Here is a 26,154-nt window from a genome sequence, read left to right as displayed (position 1 = left end):
TCCTGGACATGATAGAGCTAGATCTCCTCTGATAACCCTTCTAATGCAGTTCACTGTTTTAAGTGCATGTGTACTGGTAAGCCATGCCGCTGTGGGCATGAACACAGTGGACTCTGGTGCTCTCTATAAACCAGCACCTCACTACTCTGGTACTCTTCATAAACCAGCCCCTCACTACTCTGGTACTCTATAAACCAGAACCTCACTACTCTGGTACTCTCTATAAACCAGCACCTCACTACTCTGGTACTCTCTATAAACCAGCACCTCACTACTCTGGTACTCTCTATAAACCAGCACCTCACTACTCTGGTACTCTATAAACCAGCATCTCACTACTCTGGTACCCTCTATAAACCAGAACCTCACTACTCTGGTACTCTCCATAAACCAGCACCTCACTACTCTGGTACTCTCTATAAACCAGCACCTCACTACTCTGGTACTCTCTATAAACCAGCACCTCGCTACTCTGGTACTCTCTATAAACCAGCACCTCACTACTCTGACATGTTCTATAAACCAGCACCTCATTACTCTGGGATTCTTTATAAACCAGCACCTCACTACTCTGGGATTCTTTATAAACCAGCACCTCACTACTCTCGGATTCTCTAGAAACCAGCACCTCAGTACTCTGGGATTCTTTTTAAACCAGCATCTCAGTACTCTGGGATTATCTATAAACCAGCACCTCACTACTCTGGGATTCTCCATAAACCAGCATTTAAAGTGTTAAAACATTATTTAAACTCTCAGTACTGCAGCATCTGTCTGTTCCCGATATCAGCACTGAGTATTAGTCTTTAACTCCAAAATGTCCTCTATATACTGGCATTTTTCTGTCAAAAGCTGTTGGCAAACACTTGAACATTAACTAGTGTGTGTCCAATGTGTGTTTATCTAGCAAGCCAATTAGCACTTTTAACAAGGATGCAGCAAGTATTTAAATGACTGTAATGTGAAAAAGCATTCATGTCCGAATGGCACGATCTGCCAAGTGAGAGAAAATTGAAAAATTCAGGTAGGATTGTTTGTAATACTGGAAAATACATTTCCTGACTGGCATTAGATATTTCATGTTATGTTCTTACCAAGAATAGCGTAATACACTGTGTCAATGGTGTCTATATCGGTGGCGTTGACAGTGCCGACTGTGGCCCCTTGTCCTGTGTTCTCTGGGACAGTAAATAGATAGGGGATTGTCTTCCCATCCTGAAATACAAGGATTTTATATATTACAAGCTTTATACATGTATTACATATATATACATATACGTATATTACATTTATTTTACGTGTATTACACATATACGTATATTACAATTATTATACCATGTATTACACATATACGTATATTACAATTATTATATCATGTATTACACATATACGTATATTACAATTATCATATCTGTATTACACATATACATATATTACAATTATTATATCTGTATTACACATATACATATATTACAATTATTATATCATGTATTACACATATACATATATTACAATTATTATATTATGTATTACACATATACGTATATTACAATTATCATATCATGTATTACATATATACGTATATTACAATTATTATATTATGTATTACACATATACGTATATTACAATTATTATACCATGTATACATATATGTATATGTATATATGTATATTACAATTATTATATCATGTATTACACATATGTATATGTATATATGTATATTACAATTATTATATCATGTATTACACATATACATATATTACAATTATTATATCATGTATTACACATATACATATATCAAAATTATTATATTATGTATTACACATATACGTATATTACAATTATTATATTATGTATTACACATATACGTATATTACAATTATTATATCATGTATTACACATATATGTATATTACAATTATTATATCATGTATTACACATATACGTATATTACAATTATTATATTATGTATTACACATATAGGTATATTACAATTATTATATCATGTATTACACATATACGTATATTACAATTATTATATCATGTATTACACATATAGGTATATTACAATTATTATATTATGTATTACACATATACGTATATTACAATTATTATATTATGTATTACACATATATGTATATTACAATTTTTATATCATGTATTACACATATAGGTATATTACAATTATTATATCATGTATTACACATATACATATATTACAATTATTATATTATGTATTACACATATACGTATATTACAATTATTATATCATGTATTACACATATACATATATTACAATTATTATATCATGTATTACAGTAAACTACGGTTATAACGAACACGCTTATAACGAACTGACGGATATAACGAACTTACTTTTTGGTCCCGACTATTTGCAGTAGTTATGCTGTATATATGCTTATAACGAACTACGGTTATAACAAACTAAAATTAGAAGTCCCTTTGAGTTCGTTATAACCGTAGTTGACTGCACACAAATACGTATATTACAATTATTATATTATGTATTACACATATACGTATATTACAATTATTATATTATGTATTACACATATAGGTATATTACAATTATTATATCATGTATTACACATATAGGTATATTACAATTATTATATCATGTATTACACATATATGTATATTACAATTATTATATCATGTATTACACATATACGTATATTACAATTATTATATCATGTATTACACATATAGGTATATTACAATTATTATATCATGTATCACACATATAGGTATATTACAATTATTATATCATGTATTACACATATAGGTATATTACAATTATTATATCATGTATTACACATATACATATATTACAATTATTATATTATGTATTACACATATACATATATTACAATTATTATATCATGTATTACACATACGTATATTACAATTATTATATTATGTATTACACATATAGGTATATTACAATTATTATATTATGTATTACACATATATGTATATTACAATTATTATATCATGTATCACACATATAGGTATATTACAATTATTATATCATGTATTACACATATACGTATATTACAATTATTATATCATGTATTACACATATAGGTATATTACAATTATTATATCATGTATTACACATATACATATATTACAATTATTATATTATGTATTACACATATACGTATATTACAATTATTATATCATGTATTACACATACGTATATTACAATTATTATATTATGTATTACACATATAGGTATATTACAATTATTATATCATGTATTACACATATACGTATATTACAATTATTATATCATGTATTACACATATAGGTATATTACAATTATTATATCATGTATTACACATATACATATATTACAATTATTATATCATGTATTACATAAATTGCGAGTTCTCCTCACATAATATTAATGACACTAACATGCAGCTTTAATGTTTTTGAAACTAGAGTTGGATGTTCACATGAGCTTGTCATATGACAGTTCATCTTTTATCATGGTTATACTCTTTCTCCAAACCAAGTATGGTTTATTTCATCTTATATACTGTTATCCTGATGACAAGGGTGTCAATAACATTTGAAACCCACATATTAATCTTTAGTGTGTAAAAGAAATGACCAAAGACTACTAAACTGCGCTGAGGACAAGAAAAAGTCCAGTGATGCTTGTCCTCATTGACTAGTAGCACTTGAGGGCTATAATTCTGTTTGTATGTTGTTTAACGCCGCACTCAGCAACATTCCAGCTATATGACGGCGGTCTGTAAATAATGGAGTCTGGGCCAGACAATCCAGTGACTGATATCATGAGCATCGACCCACGCAATTGGGATAATAATGCTTCAATGTTGCTACAAATCGGAACTGAATAAAACTGACAGAAATTTTAAACATAGACAACATTTTGTCTTGTTCAAGTGGGACTGGCTACAGACTCTGAGTTTTTGTCCTCTGGACTAGTTTGAAAAAGAACCCTGTATCTCTAAGGTTGGAAAATACTCACGCTCATGGGGAACTTGGGCACATTGTCATTGACATCCATGATTATTACAGTCAGGAAGCGGGTGGCCTCCAGAGCTGGATCTCCACGATCTTTGGCCGACAGCAACAACTGAAACATGATGCCATTGAAACATAATACAACTGTTGTTTAAACAGAAAAATAAGGTAGCAAAGAACAAAGCGTGGTTTATTTCACGATAAAACATTCTTCTATCATGACATCATTTTTGGAGATTCAACAATGTGCATGCACCTTGATGACGTCATATACTGGACGACATTATTTTTGAGAGGGAAGTGTCTACTGAGTTGTTAGCTGGGGTGTGCAGAAAAAAATGGCCGAATGAGCGCATCCATAGTGAGAAAGACATGTCTATCGGTATTAGGAGAAAAGGTACAGATAATTGACGTGAGGATTGTGAGAATATGCAGGAAATACCAAACTTAATCCATCTGCTCATTAAATGGACTTGTCCGACATTACCGAGGTCGGATTCTCTTCAGGGAGTCATCATTATTAAAATTAAGGTAACTACTTTTAAAGCTTGCACATTTTATCAACATCCCCAAAGAAGCTGTACATAATGTTGATATCTCACATAAGAAATAAACAACTCTTGGTCGATGTTTATTGTACAACAAAACACTGCAGGGAGAATAAACCACTCCGGACTGCGCCCGTCATGGTTTATTCTCCCTTCTGTGTTTCATTGTATGATAAAGAACTCCACTCATCGTTTATTTCTTAATCACATAAATCATTGAACATGAGAGTAAAATTATCAACTTTTGAGTGTTTTATCTAAATGATTCACATACATAAAACACATCAAATGATATATTGAATGTATACTGCTCAAAAGAAGTTAAAGAGCACCCAATTCTTTCATGGCATGACAGATTAACAATAGTAATATGAAAGAATTGGGTGCTCTTTAACTTCTTTTGAGTAGTATATGATTGTAGACATAAATAATTAGATGATTATGAAATCTATCTTTATCATTATTTTAAAAACATCTTGAATACTATGCTACACAATAAGCATATCCCATTAACAATGTTGTAATTTACTCCATCCACAGATTAGTAGATAACATCACAAGCTACGAACCACATATCGCGGCACAGCCTCCCTGTCGTACACAATCTCAGCCTTGATCACCCCAGTCACTGGGTTAATGCTGAACTCAGGGGTCTTGATGGTGTAGTTGCCAAGGTAGTAGAAACCGTAGTCAACAATGCCGCTGTCGCTGTTGTCGCTGTCCACTGCTTCCACGTCATAGACCAGCATGCCCAAGTACTGACTCTGCAGATTATACATTATAATCATATATATTATATTATTTCATTACAACATTTTTCATGTGGGATATACCGTATACAAATCCATACTGAGGTACGCAAATTAATCATGTAATTACACTGGTTATAAGAAGTTTTCATTGTATATCTGAACTTATGTTTGTAACTTATTTAATTAATTTTGTTCCATGTGAAAAAAAAATAACTGGCAATAGTGATCAGCTGCACTGAAGTGCTACACTTAGGGGTATCATTATTTTAAATATATTCAGTAAAAGCAGCAACTAAAATAACAAGATATTGGAATATATTATTCCCGATAAAAAAATAGTTTCAGTTATAATTTTTTCCAATCCTTGCATCAGAATCCTTTAAAGTTATTTCACCGGTAGATTCCAAGAAAACGTGTGTACAGCTGATTGCTGTTTTCAGCTTAGTTTACGAGAAAATAGTCAAATACACAAGGTAATCTTAATCCCTGGATGTAAAACAATGCCTAACCAAAAATACAATTTGAATGGTAAATCAACATGTCTGGTGATTCTTTATCTCAAATTTCAAATTTGTATTGACCAAGTTTCTTATCACCCGTTTGTTTACCGGAATTCGCTGAAGGGGTAAGGTGTAATTTTTATCTGCACATAATAATCGTAAAGTTACAAGATTAGTCTAAAATTAACTACAATAGTTACAATAGTATCTTACAAATCGGCTCAAAGATGTCCCAGCTACCTTCTACTTCAAAGTTTAAAAGTGGTTGTTGGAAACTAGACGTACCTCGAGGACCTCGATGGAATAGTTCTGTCTGGGAGGTATGACCCATACAGGGGGGGAGTTGGTGGCCTCCAGGACAATGATGGTCACCTTGGCGGTGTCATTCAGACCTGCCGCCTCCCCGTTGAGGTCCTTCGCCATCACGTAGAACACATAGGTTCCTGCCTTGTCTCGCAGACTCTGGTTGACAGTGATTCGACCCGATGTTGTTCCCACGTCAAAGTACCCTGTATCAGTAACATGAACCTTGCTTTATAAGCTAATGGAGTGTTGGTTCAGGCTTGTTGTCTTAGCTTTCATTTGTCATGTTGAATATTCAGGTACAGCCCTGTTTTGGAGTCCCACTGGCATTTGTAAGACGTAGGATCAATTTTTTTCCTCCATTTTTGTAATTAGAAAGATACTAAATCAAGTTAGCTAAATCAAGTTTCTATCTATATCTATATCAGCCACATACTTTCAGTGTCCAGGGCCCACTTGCACAAGGCGATCTTAGCGCTAAGATGATCGTAACTCCCATACTGTAACATAGGGTTAACATTATCATAGCGCTAAGATGGCCTTAGGCAAGTGGGCCCAGAAGTCCCTACAGAAGAAGATAAAGCTGTGTTCCCACTTTCTTCACTTTATGGAATACAGCATATGCATAGTCCAACCAGACATTGATGAATCTTGAATGAATGTCAACACAGATACCTTGAAAAGTTTGTTAAAAAATAATAATAAAATAATAAATATAAAAAGACATTTTAATATTGAGAATATTTTACCCATTGAATCTCCCATGCCTGGAACAATGGAGAAGGCAATGGCGGCATTAGTTCCGACATCCAGATCCGTGGCAAACACCTGAAGGACCTGTGCCCCTAAGTCAATCGTCTCAATGATGGACTGCTCATACTCAGTGGGCCCAAACACGGGCGAGTTGTCGTTGATGTCATCCAGATACACATACACCTGCAACAAACACTCATTCTGTGAGATAACGTGATGTTAAACCCCATTTCTCCTCAGTGAGTGAGTTGGGTTTTACGCCGCTTTTAACTCTATTCCAGTTTTATCACGGCATGTCAGCCTTATGTCGGAGGAAAGCCCGAAGTGATGCAGGTCTCAAAAGTTTACCACTTCGGTGAAACCCACGAACACAGGTATGTGCTGACAATCCTAAAAACAGTTGGGGAGAACTGGGATTCGGACCCACAATCATAGGCAACTCGGCACCGCGAAACGCCACGCCTTAGACGACTGGGCCGCCTGTGCCCCCAAACACAATGTTAAACCCAATTTCTCCTCACTGCAAATTCTATGAGAGGACGAGATGTTAAACCCGATTTCTCCTCACTAAACCTTCCGTGAGAGAATGGGATGCTAAACCCCATTTCTTCTCACATCTGCCGTGAGACAACATGACGTTAAACCCATCTTCTCCTCACCTTAACTTCTGCAGACTAAAAGCAAGTGAGAGAAGTACCCTTATATGAAATAAGGGTGAGGCCACCTAATATCTTTAGCGATATCATGATCCCTGAGGTGTTGGCATGGGAAAATGTGTCTTTAGCAATGTCATGTTCCCTGAGGTGTCGGCGTGGGAAAATGTGTCTTTAGCGATATCATGATCCCTGAGGTGTCGGCATGGGAAAATGTGTCGTTAGCAATGTCATGATCCCTGAGTAGTCGGCATGGGAAAATGTGTCTTTAGTGATGTCATGATCCCTGAGGTGCCGGCATGGGAAAATGTGTCTTTTAGCGATGTCATGATACCTGAGGTGTCAGCATGGGAAAATGTGTCTTTAGTGATGTCATGATCCCTGAGGTGTCAGTATGGGAAAATGTGTCTTTTAGTGATGTCATGATCCCTAAGGTGTCAACATGGGAAAATGTGTCTTTAGTGATGTCATGATCCCTGAGGTGTCGGCATGGGAAAATGTGTCTTTTAGTGATGTCATGATCCCTAAGGTGTCAACATGGGAAAATGTGTCTTTAGTTATCTCATGATCCCCGAGGTGTCGGCATGGTAAAATGTATCTTTGAGCCATGTCATGATCCCTGAGGTGTCCGCATGTGTCTTTATCGACGTAGGGATCCAATATCATAAAGTTACACTCAAAAGCACTGATGTAGTCATTAGTCAGGCATAATGCACCCAGTTCTTATCTAAGTCACAGTTACCACTCCTCCACTCATAGCCCCTGAACCAGGTACGTACCGGCACAGTGTAGAATCGCCGAACTGTCGAGTCCTTGGGACTGTCGTATGCTGTCACTTGTATGGCAATAGTTGACTGCTTCTCACGGTTCAGATCTGCTGATATCTGGATCAGTCCCTGTACATGATCATGATAGATTTGTTAATATCACAATACTGTGGCAAGAACAGGTGAGTCAACAGTGTCTCTTTTCAACGTTCACAAAGCTTCTTAACAACCACTTGCAATAACACAACATTATACAACCCCATGCAATAACACAACATTATACAACCCCTTGCAATATCACACCATTATACAACCCCATGCATTATCACAACATCACACAACCCCATGCGTTATCACATTGTACAGCCCCATGCATTATCACAACATTATACAACCCCATGCATTATCACAACATCACACAACCCCATGCGTTATCACATTGTACAGCCCCATGCATTATCACAACATTATACAACCCCATGCACTATCACAACATTATACAACCCCATGCACTATCACAACATTATACAACCCCATGCGTTATCACATTATACAACCCCACGCATTATCACAACATTATACAACCCCATGCAATACCACAACATTACACAACTTCATGCATTATCCAATAAAGGGGCTTTACCAACTATATTCATTTGGAGAACCTGTGATCGCACCAGGCTACCCTATGTACACACTATACAGTGTATTCCTACTGTTCATGAGCAACAGAAAACTCACTGATTCCTCGTTGATGATCAAGCGAGTCTCATTGGAGTCTATTCTGTATCGGACCACGCCATAGTCCTCGAGGTCACGATCAATAGCTGTGACTGTGAGGACAGAGGTGCCAAGGGGTGAGTGCTCCTTGATGTGTTTGGTGTAGTCACCCTGCAACAAAGCCAACACTTTACAGTAATTAGTGCTCGACAATGGGCAACCATTTTGACATCCATAAATTCTCTTCCTTAATCAACTGTTTGATCAATCTTACTACAAAGACATCGAGATTAAGAAAATAATAAAAATAATGCCTAAGCAGCTGAACAGGAAACATTTTAATTAGATAAAATTATTTTAACTGGAAATTGTCTGAAAATAGAAATTTATAAGCATTATTTTTACAATTTATACCATTTGGTTTTCTCTGATGCAAGAGATTATTTTATTTATTTAATAAGCCAAACAGTATTTCTTAATGTAAATTTTATGGCCATTTGTTTGTTTCCAAACATTAAGACAACTGTCTACAGACCTGTGTGAAGATGGGGCTGTTGTCGTTGATGTTTCGGATGTTGACTTGGACCACGGTAGTGTTGGACAGACGAGGTATACCGTTGTCTGTAGCTCTCGCCCTGAATTCAGTCTGCTGAACCTTCTCATAATCAATGTTGTTCTTCACAGTCAGGACACCTACAAACAAAGCATACTACAGTCTTCAAAATAGTCGCACCAATGTCAAAATCTGATGATGGCGTTCAAAGGCAAGTCAACTGAAAAAAATGATTGCAAATGAATTGATCTTATTTATAGAAAATATTTTAATGTCCAAGTGAAGTGCTGAAATCACATGCTCCGTAAACGGCTTCCAAAACAAAACTATTCGGGGGGGTGGCCTAAAACTACCGGCACAGTGGTGCGTAACAAATGTTTTCATTGGCTATGTAGACTTATCCATATTGTGATTCTTAGTCAATATACATAAACTGCAGCTCTTATTTCTGTTCATCCTAACAAAATATCAAAAATTAATATCATAGCTGAATGTGAGAAACAACCAATGATCTTTACATTGGCAATAACTAAAAGAAAGATTACCAATCTGAAACTAGCTTTTCATGACTAGCATCACCTCAATACACCACCAGCTGCCTTGGTCTTATTCCTCACAAGGAATGACTGCCAACTGCCAACTGAGTAGACTGCTGAAGGCATCTCCAATGGTGTTACGAATCAAGCATAAGTTGATATGAGTTGACGGTAATCGAATGGATGATGAACAGTCAGAAAAGGGCTGTAATGAGCCTAAAAAATATGAGGCCGAAGAAGGTAGACTGGTTCTTGAAACTGCGCATTCACATTAACAACTGAGTGAGTGAGTTTCATTTTATGCCTTTTTTAGCAATATTCCAGCAACATCATTGCGGGGGTCACCAGAAATGGGCTTGACTCATTGTACCCATATCCAAGTCTTCGGCTTGACGAGCGAACGCTTTAACCATTAGGCTACCGCCTCTCACACTAACAACATTGCTGATGATAATAGTGTTGATAACATTCACGTTAGTGATATTGGAGATATCAATATGACGGATTTTGTTTATAATATTGTTTAAAAACGTTGCTGATCTATGGAATGATGGTGCTCGTGATTTTTACAAATGGTGAAGCTCTGTTTCCCCAACACCAAAGTAACTCAACAGCCTCACCTGTACTAGCAGCTATAGAGAAGTAGTTCCCTCTGTCATCAAAGATCTCGTACTGGTCAATCTCATCATCATCATCACGAGCAATGAGGGTCATGATAAATGCACCAATGGGCTGCTCCTCATCAATAGTGATGTTATAGAAGGGCAGTTGGAAGTAAGGACTCTGGTCGTTGTACTCCAAGATGTTGATGATGAGGGTCCCTGCACATCAGAAAAGATCAAAATAAATACTTATAAAAAATACCAAAAAGGCTAAAAAAATAAAAGAATTGGTTCTCAGGCAATGGCTTTTGAAAATACAGTGCGGGTGAGTGGTGGTCTTTTTTTTTTTTTTCGTTGTTCAAACTATTACGTAACCAAATAAAAAGTTGTGTACAATCAACCTGTGAAAGGGCTTCCCTTCATAAATGTATTCCTTGATGAGTAAAATACTGAAATGCAGTATTTGACTGGAATATTAGTATTTTTTTTTTAAAATTTATATAATGGAAATGAAAATGAATCGTGCGGCCAACTTTAGGATGATGCAAGCTGTGGCTGAGAACCAAGACTATTATTTTGTTGCCTAATACATGGTTAATTACTTAGCTCCACATCCATGCCCTAGAGTATGCTCATGACACAACACAATTATTCCTGTCAATGCATCAAAGCATACACACAACTCCCTGATGGATAAACAATCCAATCTGCCACTCAGACACTTCAGGGCCCCGTTCCACAAAGCGATCTTAGCGCTAAGTCTGTCGTAAGTCTATGTTAAAGTATGGGAGCGCTACGCTCGCTTTGTGCAACGGGGCCCTCGTTTAGATGTCATTCATTCATCTCGTCTTGTCAGTCAGCCAGCATGTTTCATGTGTTTCAGTGTTTGAAAGGCTGACACCAACAAAACTCTCGAATCCATTGAAGTACTCTCTGTTTCCAGTGTTGTTGAACCTCACCTGATTTGTTACCTGTGAGCCATGCATGGTGCAACTACCATTTAAATTTGTAAATACATGTATGCATAATTTCCCAATGATTCATCCCCGCAACCAGCATAACGAGATTAATCACATAATTTGAAGAATTGGCATTTTGTTTCACAAGCTGTTGCCATGACTTCCAGTATATACCTGTGCCTGTCTGTCTGGGGCTAGCTGAGGTATCAACTACAATGACAGTGTAGGTGATCACTGATGTTCGGTCTCGGTCCAGGTTGCTTCTGGTTCGGACTCTGCCACTTTCTTCCATGACTTCAAATAATTCCTGTATAGAATTTACGAACAGGTTTAAAAACTGGATAAACTGACATGGAGGTATTCAGCATAAGCTGTGGGGTTCAGGATAAATTGACAGTGTCAAAATTGATCAAAAACTGACTGTGGAATTCAGGATAAATTGACAGTGTCGGATTGATCAAAAACTGACTGTGGGATTCAGGATAAACTGACAGTGTCGGATTGAGCAAAAACTGATAGTGTGGGATTCAGGATAAATTTACATTGTGGGATTCAGGAGAAACTGACTATGGAATTCAGCATAAACTGACTGTGGGATTCAGGCTAAACTGACTACAGGATTCAGGATCAACTGGCTCTTTGGAGGTGCCAGGATAAAATAGTTTGCAATACCCAAACCTTTAGAAAACTGCCTGTAAGTTGTGCATGATAACACAGCACTGATAAACCCACCAGCATAGAGTTATCTTACCTTGAAGTTGTAGGAGGCACTTTGGACCTCGATGCCATCTGGAGTTATGGCACTGATTGGTTCCACAAAGTAATAGTTGAGGGCTGCGTTAGCGTCAGGATCAATGGCTTGTAGATTGATCACCGACGTTCCAATGACAGCATCTGGCACATTCACACACACATGAATCTTCGGGCACATTAATATACAACACAAAGTTCCCTTTCTGGAACTCGTCCAATAATATTGAAATAAATCTTTCTAATAAGAATAAATTGTAGATCATAGATGCATGTATAGACATTTAAAAAATATTGTAAATAATATTTCATTACAGAAACCATGTAGAGAATGTCTTGTGCTGCAGGAAGTGCTCAGAGAATGTTTCTTTGTTTGTTGTTTAACATTACAGTTGGCCGTATTCAAGCTATATGACAGCAACCTGTAAATAATCAAGTCCTGACCAGACAAACTAGTGATTGATGTTTAGACAACATCCTACGCTGTCCAGGGCATTGTCAAACATTATTATATTTTCTTACATAGTGTGGGGGCACAGGTGGCCCAGCTGTCAAAGGCGCCGTGATTCGCTGTGCAGAGTTGCGTCCCTTAGGCACGCCAGAAACCTATGATTGTGGGTTCGAATCCCGGTTCGCCCCAGTAATGTTTCTAGGTTTGTCAGCGCCATACCCGTGCTCGTGGGTTTCGCTCGTGGGTTTCACCGAAGTGGTAAACGTTTGATGGTTAATGCAGTCACTTCGGGCTTTCCTCCCACTTTAAGCTGACACGCCATGATATGACTCGAATACTGTTAAAAGCGGCGTTAAACCCAACTCACTCACTCTTACATAGTGTTATACTGTCAATATTGTTAATTCATCAATCAAACAATGCCCTCATGGTTTTAAACAGACCATTACACACAGTGTATAGTTGTTTGGAAGACCTTTGCTGCAATTATTTCAGATAATGTAACTTTGTATAGAATAGTTATGTTTGGTTTGAGAGGCTGTCTATGGGACGCTATCTCTTACTTTCATAGACATCGGCCCTGCGTGTGGTGGGCAGGAAGTAGGGGTCCTTGTTGTTGGCGTCGCGGATGTTGACAGTGACGCTGGCTGTTCCTGTCCTCTGGGGGTTGCCTCCATCTCGGGCCAGCACCTTTTTACAGACATTGTCATATCAGCCAATAACAATCACAGGATATTAACAGAAGGAAGAACACATGAAACATAGCTGCAGATCAGAAATAGTGATATCTCCAGTGCAGGTCAGTTTTGGAGTGAGTGAGTTTGGTTTTACTCCACTGTTAGCAATATTCCAGCAATATTCCAGCAATATCACATCAGGGAACACCAGAAATGGGCTTCACACATTGTACCCATGTTGGGCCAGTTTGATAAATAATGTTGCTTTAAACAGTATTTCACTTCTCATGGCATGTCAGCTTCTAATGCCCAAAGTGAGGAAGATTGTAGAGTTGCCAATTTTACAAAACCCCAAAGCATAGGTTTGGTGGGGACAAATCAATGATCAGGACCATTCCCATATTGAGAAAAGTGAGGAGGGAATTGCATCAAGCTGTCAGGGTTCCTCCACTAATGTTATACTCTTGTCTCTTTCTTTGTTGTTTTACGCTGCACTCAGCAATATTCCAGCTATATGACGACAGTCTGTAAATAATCTGGACCAGACAATCCAGTGATTGACATCATGAGCATCCCAATTGGGATACGATGACATGCATCAACCAAGTCAGCGAGCCTGATCACCCGATCGCGTTAGTTGCCTTTTACGGCAAGCATGGGTTGCTGAAAACCTATTCTACCCCGGATCTTCACGGGTCACTGATTGTTATAGCTTACCTGCATAACATACTGTCTCTGTACATCGTAGTCAAAGGTTGCATCGGAGGCTGTAGAGATAGCACCACTCTGCCCATCAATGACAAACTTGCCCTGAGCTCCATTCTCAATGCCGTACTCAATCCTGCCATTGTCAGTTGTGGCCGAGTCCAGGTCTGTGGCAGTTACAGTCAGCACAGGGTAGTCTGAAACACACGGGTAGACATCCCATCAGCTGACGCTCACCACAAACACGGGAAGAGGGAAGTACGTGCACCCCTTCATGCAACAATATTACCTGTAGGTATTAATACTAGGGTATTACAGAATACAGTTTCACCTGTACTGGTGTAAGAGGAAATATTATCCTACCCTATTTTTTATCCCGCGGATGAAATTCTCTAGTTAGGATGATTCTCCCCGGTGAATTTGAACCCATACCGCTGTGTTTAATCCTTTCTTATACTCTAGAGGGGGCACGAATGGCCCGGTCGTCTAAGGCACCGCGATTCGCTGTGCACAGTTGCGTCCCTTGGACACACCAGAAACCTATGATTGTGGGTTCGAATCCCGGTTCGCCCCGATTATGTTTCTAGGTTTGTCAGCACCATACCCATGCTCGTGCGTTTCACCGAAGTGGTAAACGTCTGAGACCTGCATCACTTCGGGCTTTCCTCCCACATTAAGCTGACACGCCGTGATATGACTGGAATACTGTTAAAAGCGGCGTTAAATCTTACTCACTCACTCTTATACTCTAGAGTAAAACTTCCCCAAGGATAATATTTAGGTAGGATATAATCCTTGCTTACACTAGCAGCTACAGAGAAGTAGTTCCCTCTATCATCAAATATCTCATACTGGTCAATCTCATCATCAGCATCACGGGCAATGAGAGTCATGATAAATGCACCGAATGGCTGCTCCTCATCAATATTGATGTTGTAAAGGGCAGCTTCATTGATGCTTCATGCTGAATAGCTCTAATTCCTGCCTGTTATTAAGCATTATTATGCCTCAAAATGAGATTGACCATTAAGAGAGCAGAACTACCGCCCCCACATGAGCCCGTATACTGTCAGTAAAAACTAAGATGTTTGTTACTGACCTAATATGAGACCGTATGCTGTCAGTAACAGCCATTTTGGATTTTCCAACACCCACCTCACATATTTTTTACTTGAAAATTCTGGTACAGAAATTTCTTATTCGACACTGTTTTGTGTTTTAATATCATTAATTTTGATTTGCAAAGACAATATTTTTTTAATATCACATTCGTGACTTTATTGAAAAAGATTATACTTAACATACTTAAAATTATCAACAAGGTTTGGCCACTAAGGTTTGAAGAGTAATCTCCCTTAACATCAACAGTTGTAAGTGTCAAGTTTCTTTTTCACATGACAAGTGCGATATGGATACCAGATAGTGTAAACTTTTCAGCATAATACATAGTCGTAGCCCTAACACTGCTTTGTGCAATGGGGTCCAGGTTTGTTTACTTATAGTTATCTCCCTTGTGTCAAGCTCATTAAGGGGTGAGGAACTCTGGAGTGTCTACTGACCACACGTTACTGACCTGCTGAGAGTTTTATTGCAAAGGCTAAAAAAAAAAGTCTTGGTTCTCAGGCACCGCCCGCATCATCATAAAGTTCGCTGCATGTTTCGTTTTTATTTCCATTTAAAAAAGAAAAAGAAAAAATCCTTAAATATCCTTAAGTCCAACGGTAGTCAAATACTGTATTCCAGTATTTTACTCATAAAGGAATACATTTATATAGGGAGGCCCTTTCCCAGGTTGATTTTACACAATTGCTTATTGATTACACAACTGTTTATTGGTTACATATTAGTTTGAACAACTCAACAACAACAAAAAGACACCGCCCCCCCCCGCACTATATTTTAAAAAATCATTGCCTGAGAACCAATTTTTTATTTTTTTAAAGCCAAATCAAGAGCCTTCTAGATGGGGTCATTTTCTGCAAATGGCACATATTTTATTCTGTAACTGTATCAGAATATAACCACCACCTACTTGATGTTGTGGATTCATCGATGGTTTCAACATATCTGTCTGGCATGAAGACTGGAGAGTTGTCGTTAGTGTCCTGCAACATCAACATCCATCATCAGATGATAGGAGCAGTTCTCAACATCACAACTAATACAGGGACGATACACCGATGCATCGTAGGGTCCCGACATATCGATCATAGTCACACACTTAGTAAACAATATGGATCGTTACCTTAAACGTTTGCTTATAACTGTTACACCAAAGAAAAATTCATTGTGAATATTAGCGGTGAAAATGTAAATATTATCATACAAAGCACCATACTTGACACTGCCAACTGTAAACCGTGTGCCAGGTATTTGGCCATCTTGACTATGAAAAAGATGGCTTACGCATAACAGTTAAAATGACATGAAAGTATCAGAGCTCCAGATAAGCTTTTGGTGTTGTGAGTATTTTACCCATCAGTAATTCTATCTGGGTATACAAATTTCTGTTACCCACTAGTTTTTACACATGTGGGTATTTAAGTTAAATATTTAAAAACACTATTCATCAAGTCCCTGCAAACTGGTGTCGTGTGGTTTCGAGAGCTTTATAGGACTCAAAAATACCACAATACTTCCACAAGAAAGTGTGATGGCAAATGATCATGATGTAACTGTCATGGTGGAGTTTGGCAAGGTTGACGGAATGCCCGGTTATAATTTAAAAATAAGTTGCTGATTTGCTAATTGAATACGCAGGGTTACATCACAATATTTTGATGATATGCACAAGTTTTATTTTGTAGCATATCTGTAATGTTCGTTGCGTATTTGATACGCTTGGATTTTATTTTACTGCATATTTCTGCTTGTCTGAGGCGTATTTTACGCAGATACGCAGCTTATCTGGAGCTCTGAAGTATGGGGATACGTATTGGATCACACAGTTAGTGTATCGCCCCAGCCCTAATCCCTACATGGGAGAGTATTACACACTTGCCCAGAGCAACGACCATGTGAATGGTATCCTTCAGAAGAAACGTCTGTATCGTGTACGTTTTCCGTACATTACAATTAAACAAGGGTGCCATGACACTGTTACTCATATTACATATGACATTACATTGTTTAATTCAACAGGTATGTTCTTACAATGACAAATATCTTCACATTCACTGTGACGTTAAACTTTTCGTCAGATGCTATAACAGTCAGGTCAAAGCTGGAACATAAAGACTCACGTTAGATTGTGAGATCAACTCACACAAAAACCTTCATAACTTTTTAAATCATATTTTATCAAGTTTGATAAAAACATATATAATCAAGATCATTAAAAATAATCAACAGTATTAAATATTCATATATATGACTAATGTTTGTATGACACTCAACAAAAACATCTCTGGTCACTCATGAGCCTCTGAAAAAAGGCAGTTTCCAGTGATTATCTACATATCTTATGCTTAGTCTCTGTGGGCTTTCTGTGGGAGACAGAACCACTAAGAACTTTATGCTTGTCGTGAGAGCTGACCAAAGTTGGGATCAACAGGTTTCACTGAGTGACCTTTCTGATCTAACCCTTGAAGATCCGGGGTAGAATAGGTCTCCAGCAAGCCATGCTTGCCGTAAAAGGTGACTATGCTAGTTGTAAGAGGCAACTCACAGGATCGGGTGGTCAGGCCTGCTGACTTGGTTGATGCATGTCATCATATTCCAATTGCGTGGTTTGATGCTCATGATATCAATCAGTGGATTGTCTGGTCCAGACTCAAATATTTACATAGCTGGAATAATGCTGAGTGAGGCGTTAAACAACAAACAAACAAACCCTTCTCATCTTATGTCACTGTACTCAAATAGAGTGGATAGATGTTCATGCCATCAACCACTTGTTTGCCTGTTTCTGACTTGTGTGTTCGGACAGCTGCAAATAACCAAAACTCACTCACTCATTTGTTGAGAGGAAGTTACCGTGCAGTTGCCTCCCCTAGCTGCGGCCCACCAACGTGGAGACGTCTATGACATGCCACTTTGGGCTTTCCCCACACGTTATGCAGACACACAGATCTAAGATACTGATCAAAGCAGTAGTACATCCTCCTCCCTCACTCATCACACACACTGTACATCCTCAATACTAATATACAATATCCAAAAATAATACAATACAAACTTACAAGCCCTGGTCATTAGGCGTGTCTTCATACTTGATAGGCCTTATGGCTGTGATATTGGCTGTGCGAGGGTTGATCTGCCACAGGCTGGCCCCTGGATTGCCCTGTGAAATGTTGTACCGGATCTGGCCTCCTACAGTGTCCCGATCTGTAGCCTGGAAACAATACATTCAGCACAACTGCCTTTAACATACACAACTCTTTCTTGCATGTTTCTTTTGGAAAAATGAAATACAGATATATCTCAATTACATATAATGGGTAGGTTTCTCGGCAGGATAAAGACACACAGCATCCGTAGGGGTCCTACATGGATTAACATGCAAATATGAAAGGTCAGGTACGTACTACTTTCAGTGTTTACAAACAAACATTGGGTCCTTGTCAATTGGTGTTTGAATCAGAATTAACAATCAGGAGTCTGAAGTAACCATGGTAACTACTGGGATAACTGTTATCATTATCAAAACAATAGTCTAAGATACGGAAAATCACTGGAATGTACCTGAGGCATGTTACAAGTTTTGGCAATTTTGGAGACATAAATTGCACAACAATTTAGTGAGGAATCAGTTTCCATATCTGTGCTTGTAGAATTTTGCGGCTTGGGGTCTTTTCCCCAAACTTAAAACAGCTGGATTTGGCAGAATTTTGTTGGAGTGAACAGACCCATTTATCATATAGTGCCAAATGAATTGCTGCCTTGTTTGTGAACAGAATCAGTCAAACAGTTAGAAACTCCTATCAAGACTTATTGGGAGCTTTAATCAATACTTGTAGCTTATTGGGCAAGCAGACATTGCATTGATATATAGAGCTTGAAAGTAGTTCCTGCTACATGGCCTCATTTGCATATTTATCGGATCATGATACACCTGAGTCTTACATATTACTATTGTTCATCTGTCATGGCCAGATTAGCTATAGTAATACGAAAGAATCGATTGGTCCTTAACTTCTTTTGTGTAGTCACAGTCCGGCGCAGTGGTGACTCAGCATAACACCACTGCCACAGGCTAATTTGCATATCACGTGACCAGACTTTTCTCTTGTTTGTAAAGAAACAAGCTTTTTCAGAAATCAGTATAGAACGGACTAATGCAAGTATTTGGGGGCACTTAATATATTGTTTTGCATAATTATATAGATATGCTACTACAACTGCGACAGTGAGTTGCATGAATATATATATTTATACATCAAAGTGAACGTATCACTAGCTCTCCGCTGGGCTTTGATGACAGCACGTGGAGCCGTACAACCAATCTAAACAAAGGATTACTACGCAAAAACAAGTAGATTTTCACGTATTAGGATACTTTCTTATTGAACCGTAACCGTTCTTTGACATTTGTTTATGAAAATGTGTAGACTTGTCAAACATGAAACAGATGGAAAGCATATGCAATATCTTGAATGGATTGTGAAAGATGTGACGAATCGTCACATGGCGCTGGCCTGTGGCCGAGGTACTGTGCTGGCTGACTGCCAGTGTTGTGTAGTATCTAATAAATAGGAATAATTGTCCTCCAAATACTGATTCCTGGACGACATACCGTGGCAAGGAGAGGATCGTTGGTAATTGTTTGCCCTTCAAATATGCTTCTGGCATACTCCGACTCCACGAAGGTAGGGGGGTTGTCGTTAATGTCCAGAATGTCAATAGTCAGCCTTGCAGTTCTGGATAAACCTCTACCTAAGTCATCTGTGGCAGTGACTGTCAGCTCATACGTCCGAGTCGTTTCATAGTCTATACATGTATCCATCCCTGGCTGCGGGGAACATGGTGCTATAGTAACTCTTCCTGTACGATCGTTGATCCGGAATCTGAAAGTTTTAAAAAAAATGTTTATTCTCAACTACTCCATTAATTGTCATTTGTTGGAGCGAGACAATGAGAACTTCGATTCAATCATTTAGGAGTGAGTCAGTGAGTATGGTTTTACGCCCCATTTAGCAATATCACGGCGGGGGACACCAGAAATGGGCTTCACAAATTGTACCCATGTCAGGATTTGAACCTGGGTCTTTGGCGTGACGAGCGAATGCTTTAACCACTAGGCTACCCAACTGCCCCTAATCATTTAGGAATATTCATGCTTAGTTTTCTCCTTCAACTACTGTTCTGAAGCTTGAATCTATTAAATGTTGTGTCAAAATAACATACCTAGCCAATAATAATAGTCCATACGCAATATGTGCCCAAAGCGCTGCATTATTATCATCCCCATCAGTGGATCAGTGTGCACATGATCGTCTCATCCTACCGGGTACCCATTCACTGATGGGTGAACAGAGGCACATTTCTACTAAAGTTACAAGCCCAAAGCGACATCATATATTTTACATGTACTTCCGTAATCATAGCACACATGTCGAAAACAAGTCATTAAGATATAATCCAAGCATCAATTGTGAAGAAATTGTGAAAACTGTAGTAACTGCATGAACTGGTCCAATCATGATATGAACTCTTCCTTAAAGTTAACCTTTTGGCTGCAGTTTTATTATTTTCTGTTCACAGAATCAACAACATAAACATTTTTGTCTAGTTCAAGCAGGACTAGATACAATCTCTGAGGACTAGTGGAATAACTCGTGGAATTTCTAAGGCCTTGATACAAAAATGACAAAATATTGAATCTTGCTAGTTCCCTGATCACAAGACTCAGCATATAGTAATTTGAGAAACAATGTCATCATTGTTAGAAACATGCTTGTCAAAATTCAGCTGCATTTGCCAAGTCCTCTTTTACTGTCAACTATAATGGCGATACATAGAATCAATGAAATCATCTTGGGATGACTTACTTTTCTGCTCCATTCCCCACCAGAGCATAAACAACACCAGCAACACCAAAATCATCGGAATCAGGATCCGAAACCTGGAACAGATTATTTAACCAGATCAGATGGAGCTTCTGATATGCATTCATTACTTCAGTAAATTGTTAACAATACTCTAAATAAAGGTATTTTTGCTGAACACATAGAAAGAACTTACCGATATATCCACAACGCTGGACCCAATGTTGGCTGTTTCTGGTATTTGTTGAGAAAATCCTGCTTGTGTAAATAATGGGATGTTGTCATTCACATCCAGCACACTGACTGTTACTGTTGCCGACCCTGTCAGTCGGCTCGGCTGGTTCAGTAGGACTTCTCGAGCTTCAACCTGGTAAAGGTCATAGAGTTAGGATCAAGTATATCATTGTGGGACCCCGCTCCACAGTTGGTGCCTGCATTCAGTCAGGTCAATAGTGAGTGAGTATGGTACGCCGCTTTTAGCAATATTCTAGCAATATCACGGCAGGGGACACCAGAAATGGGCTTCACACATTGTACCCATGTCAGGAAATTGACTGAACCTCAGCAACTGTAATGTCACTGTGAACAGCACAAGTCATGGCAGTGTAGCAGGGCGTGGAGTCATCAACAGACGACATCCTTACCTTGTCAGCTTTCTGACGGTCATGTCATTGTATCCTGGTCATGTGGACAAGGCCTCTGACCTCGGATCAGAACATCCATGGTTTGAATCCTGTCATGGGACTTGGAAATGTTATGGCCACTACAGCAGCTTATTGGAGGGGTGCAAGTCACGTGTTTACCAACGTGGTGAAACTAGTCGGTCACAGCTGATCATTATCGCAGTTGGAGCGAATCTATCGTGCTTATCCTTTATAACGGACACAACTCTGCATAGTGAATTGCCAATGATCAATGAATCTTAATCCCATTGCTATTACATTACCTTGCATTATTTGAAATAGTCAGAAAAACAACAAGAGTTTGGCACTAACGTGGCTATATCCCCCATCCCTGTTGCAGAATTTATGACATAATTAAATCTTAACAAACCCTAACCCTTTTTTAACCGAGGTGGAACTTGTCATGGAATTCTTAAAAAAAAGAAGAGTTTGGAACCTAAGTCCATCTTGTTGCCATGGAAACGTAAAAAATAAAAATTTCTAAAATTTCTAAATAGCAAAAGGCACCAGTTTAGCATGTACTTAACAGACCTGCAAAGTTTCATGAAAAAATATTGAACGGTTTCTGATTTATGCTCTGGAAACGAAACATGACGGAGCCCGTTTCTATATCCCCACCAACTTTGTTGGGCAGGGGATAACAATGTTCAAAACTTACTTACAATATGTATGGTAAAACCAAGGCTGACCTATGAAGGTGGACTCATTTGATCAATTATTACACTAATGACAAGGTCGTGTGTGTTATCATCACAATCGAGTTCACAATTTGTTTTCAAAATTCATGATGGTTATAATCTCACCCTCAGTATGTAGGTCCTGGGTCCATTCTCATAGTCGATCTTTGATGTGTTGATGACTTTAATACTGGCAGTTGTCTGCCCTTGTCCACTATCAGGAAACACAGCAAATACGTCGGTGTTGTCCAATAAGGAGAAATTATAGGAGTTAGCTGTGCCCTGTTAACAACAGACAAGAAGCTAAAGTTAGTGAATGTTGTTTGGTGCGGCAGTATTCCGGCTATAAAATGGTGGCCTGTGAATAACGAAAGATGGACAAGAGGATGAAGGCATTAGCTCTGATCAGCCAAGTCACAGACTTACCGTATTCGACGTAATAAGCGTCCAGGGAGCTCTCAAAACTAGAAATAGGGGGCTCTTATTAGAATATTATTTTGGTGGAAAAAACAGTTTTTATGCTGACGGCCTGACTGTTTATATACGACAGATATATTTTTCCAGAATTTAATTGCCCATAATTAAGGGTGAATATCACACACGAGTGCGTATTATACACGAATAAATAAGTCTTGCGTACATTGATCAATCGGAAGGGGTGCTAATTGGGATTGTTCATTTGCCCATATATTAGCAAATATCGCCGTGGGCGCTTTTTAGAGTGGGGCGCTTATAACGTCGAATACGGTAAGTTAGCATTCAGTACTGGGGACACATTCTGAACCAGAATATCCACAGCGTGAGTTTACAGAATAAGTTTCATTTATCATCACAAACAAAACATTTATTTTAAAACAACTTACATGTCTGAACAGTCATCTCACACAAATCATGAATCACGCTGTTGGTTTGCTATTACACACAACGAGCCAATTTACTGTAACTGCTCGATCCTCAACCTAATTGGATCTCCTGACAAGCAGGTACATGGGGATCATTATGCTCCTAAAGCCTATCAGATGACTAGGATTTGTTGGTTGGTTTGTTGTTTAACGCTGCACTCACTAATATTCCAGCTATGTGACAGCGGTCTGTAAATAATCAAATCTGGACCAGACAATCCATTGATTGACATCATGAGCATCGATCTATGCAACTGGAATACAATGACATGTATCAACCAAGTCAGCAAGCCTGAACACCCGATCCCGATAGTTGCCTCTTTTACGACAAGCTTGGGTTGTTGCAATAACATGGGTATCATCATGATGAATATGTTGAAGTACATGTGCATTATTGGTGCTTTTCTCATCAATAACAGTAACTGATATTCCATTACTACATGCACAATGTTCTCACACTGTCCAAGTCGGTGACGGTCATGATGAGTCCTGGTAGCGCAGATTCATTAGGAATGTCCTCGTAGATGTTGACAGTGAAGTCGGATTGATGGAATGTTGGTGCATTATCATTTTGATCTCGGACGTTGATTCGGATAGTTGCTGTTGCTGTTGTTGAGGTGTCGTTCCCTAAAATCTCTGGTGTCACGCTGATGATTTCCCTGGCCTGACAACAGAACATGGTGAGTGAGTGAGTGAGTGAGTGAGTGAGTGAGTGAGTGAGTGAGTGAGTGGGTGGGTGGGTGAGTGAGTGAGTGAGTGAGTGAGGCGGTCATAGTCTTACATGAGTTGTAGGGATAGGATTGGTTTATGTATGTTATTGAACGCCGCACTCAGCAATATTCCATCTATGAAGGCAGTCTGTAAACAATCAAATCTGAACCAGACAATCCAGTGATTAATATTATGAGCATCCATCTGTGCAATTTGGATATATAACATGCATCAACCAAGTCAGCGAGCCCAACCACCCAATCCCGTTAGTTGCCTCTTACGACAAGCAGTCGCCTTTTACGGCAAGCAGTCGCCTCTCATGGCAAGTTCAGTCGCCTCCTATGACAAGCATAGTGCCTCTTAGGACAAGCATAGTCGCCTTTTTCGGCAAGCATAGTCGCCTCTTATGACAAGTATAGTCGCCTCTTACAAGTATAGTGCCTCTTACAACAAGCATAGTCGCCTTTTACGGCAAGCATAGTCGCCTCTTACGACAAGCATAGTCGCCTTTTACGGCAAGCATAGTCGCCTCTTATGACAAGTATAGTCGCCTCTTACAAGCATAGTCGCCTCTTACGACAAGCATAGTCGCCTCTTACGACAAGCATAGTCGCCTCTTACGACAAGCATAGTCGCCTCTTACGACAAGCATAGTCGCTTCTTCTGACAAACATAGTCGCTTCTTCTGACAAACATAGTCGCCAGTTCTACCCGGATCTTAATGGGGGTCACTGTGTCAAACCAGGTCCCCTAAGAGCAAACAAATGTTTCAACCCGAGCACATGTCATGTAACACAATCACGTTATCAACCAAAAATGAATCAACATTTCAACTCTTACTCATCTGACCAAATACCATATTAACTTTACAATTAAATGACAAACTGATGGGGGGAAAAATAAGAACACTCCCTTTCTACCTGAACACATTCTGAATTTGTCTTACATTATGCTTGGTTTGTCAAATACATTTGTAACACCAGGGACTTGTCTAGAATTTCCAACTGAGCCCCCTTGGCAGGCAATTGGTGAAAAACAATCATCATCGTGTTCAAAACTTGCATTTTACTTTCTGAAACTTGGGTGTATTAACATTGCAAATATGATTTTCTCAAAACATTGTGCTCACCTTAACACACAGATCGATGTAACCCTGGCTAAGCTCAACGCTCTCTCGATCCAGAAGACGAGTGTTGATGATTACGCCTGTGACCTTGTCAATGGCAAAAAGATTGATCCCAACTCCAGTTGCTGCAAGGAAGGCAAATCTAATTACAAACTTCCCTGTGGAGGCAACACCACCTCGGTCAGGATCCCAGAACCTTTTAAGGATTTCTGCTTAATTTTATATGGTGTTCAGTGAACAACTCAAACTGTCATATTTGTTAATTGTTTGGGGGTCAGAAACAACATATTTCAAGTCATTGTCGAAATGAAGCAATACAGCTAAGAATCATAGACTAAACGTCATATTGTCAAAAGTACAGTTTTATAGGTCTTTGAAAGGCATTTAGAAGTGATACACATAAGGAAGAGAATATATGGATGTCAACTTCTTTATTGAGGAACACAACGTTTTGGAGTATATGAATTCACCTGATGAAGGAGTAAGCATATACTCCGAAACGTTTTGTTCCTCATAATAAAGAAGTTGACATCCATATATTCTCTTCCTTACAGTTTTATATATCATACAAATAGTGACTGGATTATCATTTTAGGACAGTACTTATAGCAAAAGAGACTGAATGTACTGTCTCAGTGTTCTCTACCGCCTCTGCAATATGACCTTGACTCATGACATAGCACATATGACGTCATCAATGGATTCTCTGCACGTTAGAAGTTGAGGAAACTACGTAAATGTGCACATATTTAACATTTGCTCAACAACTAGTACACTAACATTTAGTATGTTTAGAAATCAGGCCTTCTTACAGAAGA

The 26,154-nt window shown here is 38.6% G+C and overlaps 1 protein-coding gene across 1 annotated transcript in view; it reads right to left on the bottom strand.

The window, feature by feature from the left end:
• LOC139468371 (cadherin-87A-like) overlaps positions 1-26,154 on the bottom strand; it is a 46,078-nt gene that overhangs the window by 9,192 nt on the left and 10,732 nt on the right. The window contains exons 11-32 of the mRNA XM_071250292.1: positions 25,340-25,461; positions 23,957-24,163; positions 22,724-22,879; positions 21,434-21,604; positions 21,241-21,314; positions 19,986-20,256; positions 18,433-18,584; positions 17,405-17,474; positions 16,284-16,356; positions 14,264-14,448; positions 13,433-13,559; positions 12,420-12,562; positions 11,843-11,975; positions 10,728-10,928; positions 9,554-9,711; positions 9,040-9,189; positions 8,311-8,427; positions 6,875-7,061; positions 6,108-6,331; positions 5,140-5,334; positions 4,027-4,134; positions 1,095-1,215 (exon numbers count right to left, since the gene is read on the bottom strand). Coding sequence (XP_071106393.1) covers positions 1,095-1,215; positions 4,027-4,134; positions 5,140-5,334; positions 6,108-6,331; positions 6,875-7,061; positions 8,311-8,427; positions 9,040-9,189; positions 9,554-9,711; positions 10,728-10,928; positions 11,843-11,975; positions 12,420-12,562; positions 13,433-13,559; positions 14,264-14,448; positions 16,284-16,356; positions 17,405-17,474; positions 18,433-18,584; positions 19,986-20,256; positions 21,241-21,314; positions 21,434-21,604; positions 22,724-22,879; positions 23,957-24,163; positions 25,340-25,461 — 3,345 coding nt within the window. The remainder of the gene's footprint in view (positions 1-1,094; positions 1,216-4,026; positions 4,135-5,139; positions 5,335-6,107; positions 6,332-6,874; positions 7,062-8,310; positions 8,428-9,039; positions 9,190-9,553; positions 9,712-10,727; positions 10,929-11,842; positions 11,976-12,419; positions 12,563-13,432; positions 13,560-14,263; positions 14,449-16,283; positions 16,357-17,404; positions 17,475-18,432; positions 18,585-19,985; positions 20,257-21,240; positions 21,315-21,433; positions 21,605-22,723; positions 22,880-23,956; positions 24,164-25,339; positions 25,462-26,154) is intronic.

Source organism: Haliotis cracherodii, unplaced genomic scaffold (assembly GCF_022045235.1).
Source record: "Haliotis cracherodii isolate W230 unplaced genomic scaffold, xgHalCrac1.p SCAF_2, whole genome shotgun sequence".
NCBI classification, from domain to species: Eukaryota; Metazoa; Mollusca; class Gastropoda; order Lepetellida; family Haliotidae; genus Haliotis; species Haliotis cracherodii.
This window is presented reverse-complemented; position numbering and strand designations above follow the sequence as displayed.